This window comes from Sinocyclocheilus anshuiensis, unplaced genomic scaffold, assembly GCF_001515605.1.
Source record: "Sinocyclocheilus anshuiensis isolate Anshui unplaced genomic scaffold, SAMN03320099.WGS_v1.1 scaffold460, whole genome shotgun sequence".
NCBI classification, from domain to species: domain Eukaryota; kingdom Metazoa; phylum Chordata; class Actinopteri; order Cypriniformes; family Cyprinidae; genus Sinocyclocheilus; species Sinocyclocheilus anshuiensis.
Window position 1 is genome coordinate 1,119,696 of NW_015554101.1, and position 8,490 is coordinate 1,128,185.

Sequence of the window (8,490 nt, forward strand, 5' to 3'; positions counted from 1 at the left end):
AGTAGTTAAACCCAACAAAAAAAAAAAAAAAAAAAACCCAAGCAGCAAACACTTTCTGTGCCGTTGAAAATGCATTTGCCCCAAACAGACTGCTCTGAAACCTAGTGAGCTGCTTCCCAGTTTACAGGCAGCGGTCTTCTAAGATGAATGATTTGGAACGCTCTACATGAGCAGCAACTCCACATATCCCACAAACATCTTTCATAATAGCATCAGGAGCCCGTAGTGCTGTCAAATGATTAATCGTGATTAATTGCATCCAAAATAAAAGCTTTTGTTTACATAATATATGCGTGCGTACTGTGTATATTTATTATGCATATATAAATAAACACACGTGCATGTATATATTTTGAAAATATTTACGTGTTTACATGCATATATGTATATTCATATAATTTATATTATTTATAAATATATTCAATATATAAACTACATATTTTTCTTAAATATATACATGAATGTGTGTGTATTTATAAATATACACAGTACGCACACGTATTATGTAAACAAAAACGTTTATTTTGAATGCGATTAATCGCGATTAATCGGTTGACAGCACTGGGAGCCCGTCTAGGTAGGAAACTCACTAGGTTTTGAAACAGAGCTGCACACACAGGAAATATAAGAGCTTTCAACAAAAAAAGCAAAAGGATAGACAAGCTACTCGCCCCAATGAGTGCACCTGTTCGGTATCAGTGCATGTCTCATTTAAAAAAAAAAAAGAAAAGCCCTGAGAGGAGAGAAAAACGTCGGTGAAAGCCACGCTCTCTGCCTCCTTTCTTGCAAGGGGGGTCAAGGGATCAAGGGTTAAGGGTCATCAGCACACCTGGTGTCGGCTTTGCTGCCGCCGCTGCTGCTTGCGGAGCTTTTTTTCACGTCCATCTTAAAGGAGAACTGCGCCTGGCCCTTTCGGGGTGTGGACGGGGCCTCCATCAAGAACTCCACGATGTGTGGGCTTTCCTCGTTGCGGCGGAGGTAGCCTTTGTTGATGACGTGCATGATGCAGGACAGCACGTCTGTAGTGCTGCAGCTGAAGCGGACTGAGGGGCGAGTCCGACTCGACTCCTGCTTCTGACACCGGTCCAACACCTGCAACGGCACAGGAAACACGCAAAAAGCACACAAACTCATCTTCTGTAACGTCTGGTTTTTCTATGATCACTTTTGTTCATAATAACATACATACAAAAGCACATTTCCCACAAAGACAATAAAGTCTACTTTCAGAACTATTCGATTTGAATTTTCATGAAAATGAAAAAAAAATGTTTACATTTACATACAGCATTTTTTCCAGTTTAAAAATTTGCATCAAAAGCAGTATTACTACTAGGGCTGTCACTAACGATTATTTTGGTAATCGAGTAATTCTGATGATTAATCGAGAAATCGGATAATTATAATAAAAAATGGTTTGTGGTAATAAAAATAAACCTTATCAAACAATAGCTATTAAAATACATATATAATAGTAATAAGGCAATAATATTTAGTTCAAATAAAAGTATCAAAAGCAAGTAATCATATGGTTTTATTGAACAAAACTGTTAAAATAAATAATGTATTATAAACAACCGATCTAATGTACACTACGCATTATAACAAATGCCTGCAGCCAACGGCCTGACGATTGTTTTTAAACTTTACTGCGCAATCTAATCTTTGTTTAATATTGACTCAGCAAATGTTCACGTAATCTTTAATATTTGGTCATTTCTTTACGACAGAAATGCTGCAGCCACTGTAATGTCTTAAATATGTGGACATCAAAACGTCTAAACTCAGAACTCAGAAAGAGAGGTTTAATTTTTAAACCTGCATCGCATATAGTTATTTAATCGAATCGTAACATTTCTGAATTCACAATAGCATTATGCTTTATTATGGTTTTTCTAATGGGTTTAATATGTCAAGCAGCCTTGGAAAACGGTCTTATAATGCTCTTATAATAGGATTTTTGTCTTGTCTTACAAGTTACTCGACACGGGTAAAATGCAATCAAGAATTAAAAAAAAATAGATTACACTAATTGAATCAAGGAATAGTGACAGCCCTAATTATTACATAAACACTACAATTTAAAATTATTTTTTTTGTATTACAATTATTAGATTTTGGGAGATGTGCTTAATTGTCATAAAAATCTTTTCAAAATGAAATATATTTCTATTTCTATTATATATAAATAAATAAATAAAGATGATAGATAGATAGATAGGCCCCATGCAAAATAATCCACACTTTACCATGAACACTAAATTGTCAATATGCATCTCCTTCTCATTCTTCATGATCTGCACAACGAGACAGTAGATGTAGTTCCTCTTCCTCTCTAGTGTGAGCGCAGCATCTTCATCCACATTCAGGTAGGTCTGCTTGGGAAGCAGGAAACGGTAACCGTGTCTGTCTGAGCTCTGCGAGAGGGTCTTCTTGTTCAGTCTCAGGACCCCTGAAAAATTCAGAATTAAATGGTTTTCAGTTTGATTTTTTTGTACATTCAGAATTCAAAGCACTGAACCCTGAGTGATTCAAACCAGTGATTCAGATATTGAACTTTTTAAATGCATTTACACTTAACAAAACACTAATAAAGTTTGGAATAATTTGTAGGTTTTATGTTTTTGAAAGTCTCTTATGTTCACCAAGGCAGCATTTATTTGATGACAAATGCAGTAAAACTGTATTGTGAAATATTTTTAGAATTTAAAGTGAGTTTTCTACTCCAATATATTTCAAAATGTAATTTATTCTTGTGATGCAAAGCTGAATTTTCAGCATCATTACCAGTCTTCAGTGTCACATGATGCTTCAGAAATCATTCTAATATGCTGATTTAAATCCCAATTATTACAGATTTCTTATTGAGTTTCAAATGAGCTGGCAAAATGACAAAATGTAATATATATATATATATATATATATATATTTAAATGAAAGAAAATATATATTTTTAAATTGAAATAATATTTAACAACTTTAGTGTTTTTCAGTATTTTTGAGAATACAGTGAGCATAAGAGACCTTCAAAAACAAAAAAATCTTAATTATTCCAAACTTAGTGTATATTAAAATACTTCCTCTATTGTATTCCTCGATGCACTGATTTAAAAAAAAATCAATGCATCAAGAAAACAGACGTCATCTCGTTCTGTCGTAGTGAGGATTTCTCACCTCTCATGGGGTCCTGGCTGGAGCCGGTGTGAGTGAGAATCCCCTTCTCTGCAGTGAGAGGCTTGAGGGCATGGCTCAGCATGGCTGGAGAGAGACCTGTGGCCTGCTGCAGCATCTCCACATTCACATCCTGTAGAACAGGAAGAAAGTGAACAATTCTGATATATAAAAACTTCACATCAAGTTTTGGTCTTCAGATAGTACCTCATGTTTGTTGAACTGTAGCAGGATGTACATCTGCAGTGTGGAGACGTAGAGAGTACAGGAGCCATACTGAAGCTCTGCGTGGCCGAGCCATGTCCACTGCAGCCGCCGAGGCTTACTGTGGGTCAAACCATACATGCGCTGACCTACAGGACAGATACACACATACAAATTAACTTCAACTACAACAGAACAGCCAGAGAGAATAGGCCTTACTAGGCTGTATCATTTGCATTTAGAGGTCCACCAATTGATCTGCCGATTTTTGGCATTTTTTTATTAATCGGCATCTTTAGGCCGATTTATAGGCAGGCGCATCTGCGGGCAGCTAAGCGTTCACACACAGCTTCAGCTAATGATGCCAGGACAAAACAGACCGCTTCGAAAGCGTAATTACGTTTTACTAGAATTGTCAACTAGAATTGATGCTGACCGTGCTTGTCATATTCATAAGTGCAACCAGTCATTTGCTTGTGAAAGTAGAAGCAATTCAGACGAAACTTAAGCAGCTATGAGCAGCAGGCTGTGTAATATGTGTGAACTCTTTTCTTTTTGTTATCACTTCGATTATGGCCATTTCTAGCAGTGTCCAGTGTTTCCCATACATTGAGTTATTTGTGGCGGCTCGTCACAACATCAAAACTGACCGCCACAAATAGATTTTCCAAAAGGTTTATACTTTATTGAATAAACTGAGCACTGCACGTTTCAAAATTAAAATGCAGCACAGGTGTTTTTATACGAATGTATCTTTGAAAAGAACCGACCGTCTTCAGAAAAGCTTTGATGTCATTTTCATTTCGTCTTTCCTGTAATGCCTGATAAAGTAGAGCTTATTTGATTACAGCCGTTACCGGGGAAACCTCTATATTTCTGCCGCCCCAACAGCGCCTCCTGCTGGCAGAGAATTTGCATTTGCAAGTCTGTGGGAAACACTGGTGTCTGTCAGCAAACATAAATAAAAATCATGCTTCAGAACTGTTTTGAGAAGGTGCTTAAGTTTTGAGCCATGTATTATTACTATGAATTAAGCCCGTTCATACAAAGAATGATAACTATAAATAAAACTACATTAGCGTCCACACCAGCGAACGATATCGTCTGTAAGCGCACGCTTGTCTGCCGCTTTAAATTATCGAGCTTGTTACAGCAGGATTGATTCTGATTGGCTGTCAATGTTTGTATCGTTCATCAGCTGGAAAAATTGTTCTGAAAAGGATTCCAATGATATCGTTTCTCTGTGCCTTTATCGGTATAACTGTGGTGTGAACTCTTTATGGTGTGGCTATTCTTTAATATTGAGAACGATTTTTAGAACTATATCTTTATAGTTATCGTCCTTGGTGTGAACGGGCCTTTAGGCTACTACTACTAAGCATTTACTCCAACTATCTTTTATGAGATTAAGGGGTAAAAAAAAGAAAGAAAAGAAAATCGGCCAAACATATCGGCCAAAAAAACAAAACAAAAAACAAATCTGCATCATATATCGGCCATCGGCTGTCCTGATTTCCAAATATCGGCATCGGCCAGAGAAAAACCCATTTCGGTCGACCTCTATTTGCATTGCCAGAGATCATGGATACTTCAACTAACCGTTGGCATAAAAGTCTGTGAATTCGGCCAGGTAATTGCAGAGTTGAGCAGGGAAGTGTTTGCTGGGGTCCTCGAGGTAGCAGGGAGCCGACACAACCCAGCAGCGTGGGGACAACACCAACACTTTCACGTCACTCTCTCCCTCGGGTTCAGACACGTCCTCATCCATCATCTGATCACAAAAACATGACGAACCACAAAATGCACAGCATCAGCATTTAAAAGGACAAAGGATTTCTAGAAAGTCTGCTGGCATCTTCCTAAAATCACAACTCAGGTACACATATAACGCATAGCGATGTGCATCAAATATTTCATCATGATTAGGGATGTGCAACAGCGCTCGAGTACTCGGCCCGGCTGTAACAGGGATGATCGATCATGAAAACGTTGATCGTGGGGAAAAAAAAAAATTCTGATTGTTATAGCAGCACTCTGGGCGGCACCCTGAGCTCTGAATGTTTAGCTTTTATATGTTTCTTTTTTAAAAATACCGATGTTATAATAATGCAGCAGTGCTTTTTTTGTCGTATTTGTTCAACAGTAGGCATACTTCAATTAAAATTCGCACTTCGTATGGCTTTGAAAACGTGCAAGGCGATTTCAGGAATCACTTGATAATACAGATGAAAATATAGCACAAATCTGCCATAAACATAGCATTTTAATGGGAACTTTATGGAATGTGAAATCTATAGTAAACTCTGTCTGCTATCCTTGCCCGTGTTTCAGCGCGCTGTTAAAGCGCATAGGGAGCACAGAGGGAGCTCTCTCTCACTATAGCATATTAACTGGCATTTGCATCCTTTTGTGCAGATACAAGTTGTATTGTTACGTTGATGTGTCATAGAACGGCTTCAGTTCATTGGCATAGTCACTCTTCAGCTTCACCTCAGGCAGCTATTCAACATTGCTGCATCATAATCATAATCTAACAGTGTTCTAATCACGTGTTCATGTTTTCATAGACAGGTTTTCATGTCATTTTTAACATTCATTTTCATAACAGTCTTCAGATATTTTCATTATCTCCATTACGGCCATGCCCCGCCCCCCTCCCTAATCATGATATGATCTGACATTGATCTGACAGTGATACAATATTGCAGAAATCTCAAAACATGATATGATTATGATATAATTACATATAGGAGCCTGCAATCAGTTTATATAAATATAACGATGTTGTGCTCTTATTTCACACAACTAGTTACATGTTTATTAACTCATAAATGCTAACTAAATATAATAGGAACATTTAAATTGAAAATCCCAATTGGGAGATCCACAACAATTTAATTTTTTTTTTTTAAATAATAAAGAAAAATAAATAATGAAAAAAGTCCAACATATCATTTGATGACAGCTCATCATTGGCTTGTGCAATGAGATAAGCAATGACAAGTCAAGAAAGTCTTTGTCTTCTTCACTAAGCATCAACTCCAGTTACCAAAAAAAAAATAATAATAAATTATATTTATTCAGAAAAATTATTAAAAAAGAAACTTCAAAAATAAAGTTGTTAAAGCACAAATATTTGATAGTTTTTCTTCAGGACATTGTGTGCAGATGTGGCTCTGTGTCAAAAAAGTGCATCTTAAAAGACTTCTATATATCGAACCATAAAGACGCATCATTAGACGCCTAATAATGGATATTGACCACACTGTCTGAACAAACAGACCAGCAAAAAAAGTCTAGCACTCAGTCGAGCAGTCAGTATTAAAAACTAGATTTCAAGACAAATTAAAACTGGGTAGTGTTTAATTATGCATTTATACACTTTCAACCACTTCCAGAGGTAGTTGACAATGCATTCAACCGGATTACTTTTGTAGTGTAGATGTGCCGTGTAGATTTGTGCAGCCACAAATGAATTCCTCCTCTGTGCCTACTGAGCTAATTCGAAAACATTACGGGACGTGTTGTTAAAGCACACTAGGCAGATGGGGTTTAAACTTTGCCGGCTGAAATTGTAAGTTTGGTTTGAAGGTGAAAAAATGTTAATATCACAATGTTCTCTTACCAGTCATGACTCTAACACAAACACACTGTGTTTCAAAGCAGATACTATATATATATATAGGTGCCTACAGACCCTCCTCTCAAAGAAATCAGGAAAGTTGTCAAAAGAGGACAAAAGAGATGGATTAATACCAGTTGTAAAGTTGTATTCTATTATTCTCACCTCCTCAAAGTTCTCCAGATTTTTGTCCAGCTGCTGTAGACGGTAAAGATGAAACTCCTGTTGAAGCTCCTCAGATTCACTGAGGTTGGTCAGCATCTGCTGGGGAAACCGGTTTGGGAAGCAGGTACCGATCTGCTCCACCACAGCGCTCTCTAACCACACCTTCCCCTGACCCAACAGCCGATCCCCCAGATAGTACCTGAGCACAGAGGAAGAGACGTACAATGTGAAAAACAGGGTGAGCCATAATAAAAGCTAGTGTTTTCCCAGAAATCAATTCTTGTGCCATGCTTTTCAATCTTATAGAAATAATGGTATTTCATTGATAAAACAGTTGATAGTGAACCAAATATCAACAATTATAGAAATGAAAAATGTTTACATCATTGTTTATGAAACATCACTCAGCCCTAGTTAGCAGCAGCCGTTCTCATACCTGTAAAAGTGCTCAAAGGTGTTGGCCAGCTCCAGACCGGAGAGAAACAGCATGGGCTCCAGGAACTGCTGGAGCTGGTTTAACGTGTCCACATTTCCAGAGTCCACTCCACTTTCCTGGATCATCTTGTCTATGTACTGCGCAAAACGTTCACTCACCTTCAAGTGTTGTAATAAACAAACAGAATTACTTTTGAATTCTCATTTCAATTCAAAATATCCTAATGTTCCGAAAACTAACCCTAATTAGTTCTTGAATTATGAATTAGATTACATGGGCAATATGACAGACATAATCTTGACAGATTTCACAACATTCACTCAAGTATTCCCTGTTGACTCACATGCATAGCGGTCAGGATGGAGAGCTGGAGCAAGGCGGCAGAAAAGCCCTGACGGAGCGCAAGCACAAAGGCAGTGTGCTGGCCAAAAAGTTCCTCCATGGCATTCTTTAGCCGGAGGAACAGACCCCTGTAAAGCTCTACGAAGTCAGGGAGGCTGCATGTCGAATCTAGGAAACTCTTTACCTGGAAGGAGACAAACAAAAATTAATCCAGAATTACAGTAATTGATAAGTGGAAGTACAGTTCATTTCAGGCTGAGACACATTGATGGTCAATCAACATATTTTTAATTAAATGAACTGAAACATGGACACATGGAATCGGTGGTGTAAAGTTCAGCAGAAAATTTCAAGTAGATATAACTGCAGACCGGAGATCTCCAAAATGGGGCGTGAACTCCAAAAGTGGGCAGAACCTCCAAAATGGGGCGGGGTTTTCTCGCGCAAAGACTTTCACCATTGGCTCTGGCTCCAGCCAATTGGTATTGACTTGCATTTCAAAATGAAATTTTATAAATTAAACATTGTTTCTAGTTCATCTAAAATAAAA

General features: G+C 37.7%; 1 protein-coding gene across 1 annotated transcript in view; it reads right to left on the reverse strand.

Annotated features, from left to right (window-relative positions):
- The window catches only part of LOC107669557 (cullin-9-like), a gene marked incomplete at its 5' end in the record, with an annotated part of 62,197 nt that overhangs the window by 14,190 nt on the left and 39,517 nt on the right, over nt 1-8,490 (reverse strand). Inside the window, 8 exons of the mRNA XM_016461842.1 lie at nt 830-1,092; nt 2,250-2,452; nt 3,175-3,304; nt 3,379-3,524; nt 4,975-5,146; nt 7,163-7,361; nt 7,599-7,756; nt 7,942-8,124. Coding sequence (XP_016317328.1) covers nt 830-1,092; nt 2,250-2,452; nt 3,175-3,304; nt 3,379-3,524; nt 4,975-5,146; nt 7,163-7,361; nt 7,599-7,756; nt 7,942-8,124 — 1,454 coding nt within the window. The remainder of the gene's footprint in view (nt 1-829; nt 1,093-2,249; nt 2,453-3,174; nt 3,305-3,378; nt 3,525-4,974; nt 5,147-7,162; nt 7,362-7,598; nt 7,757-7,941; nt 8,125-8,490) is intronic.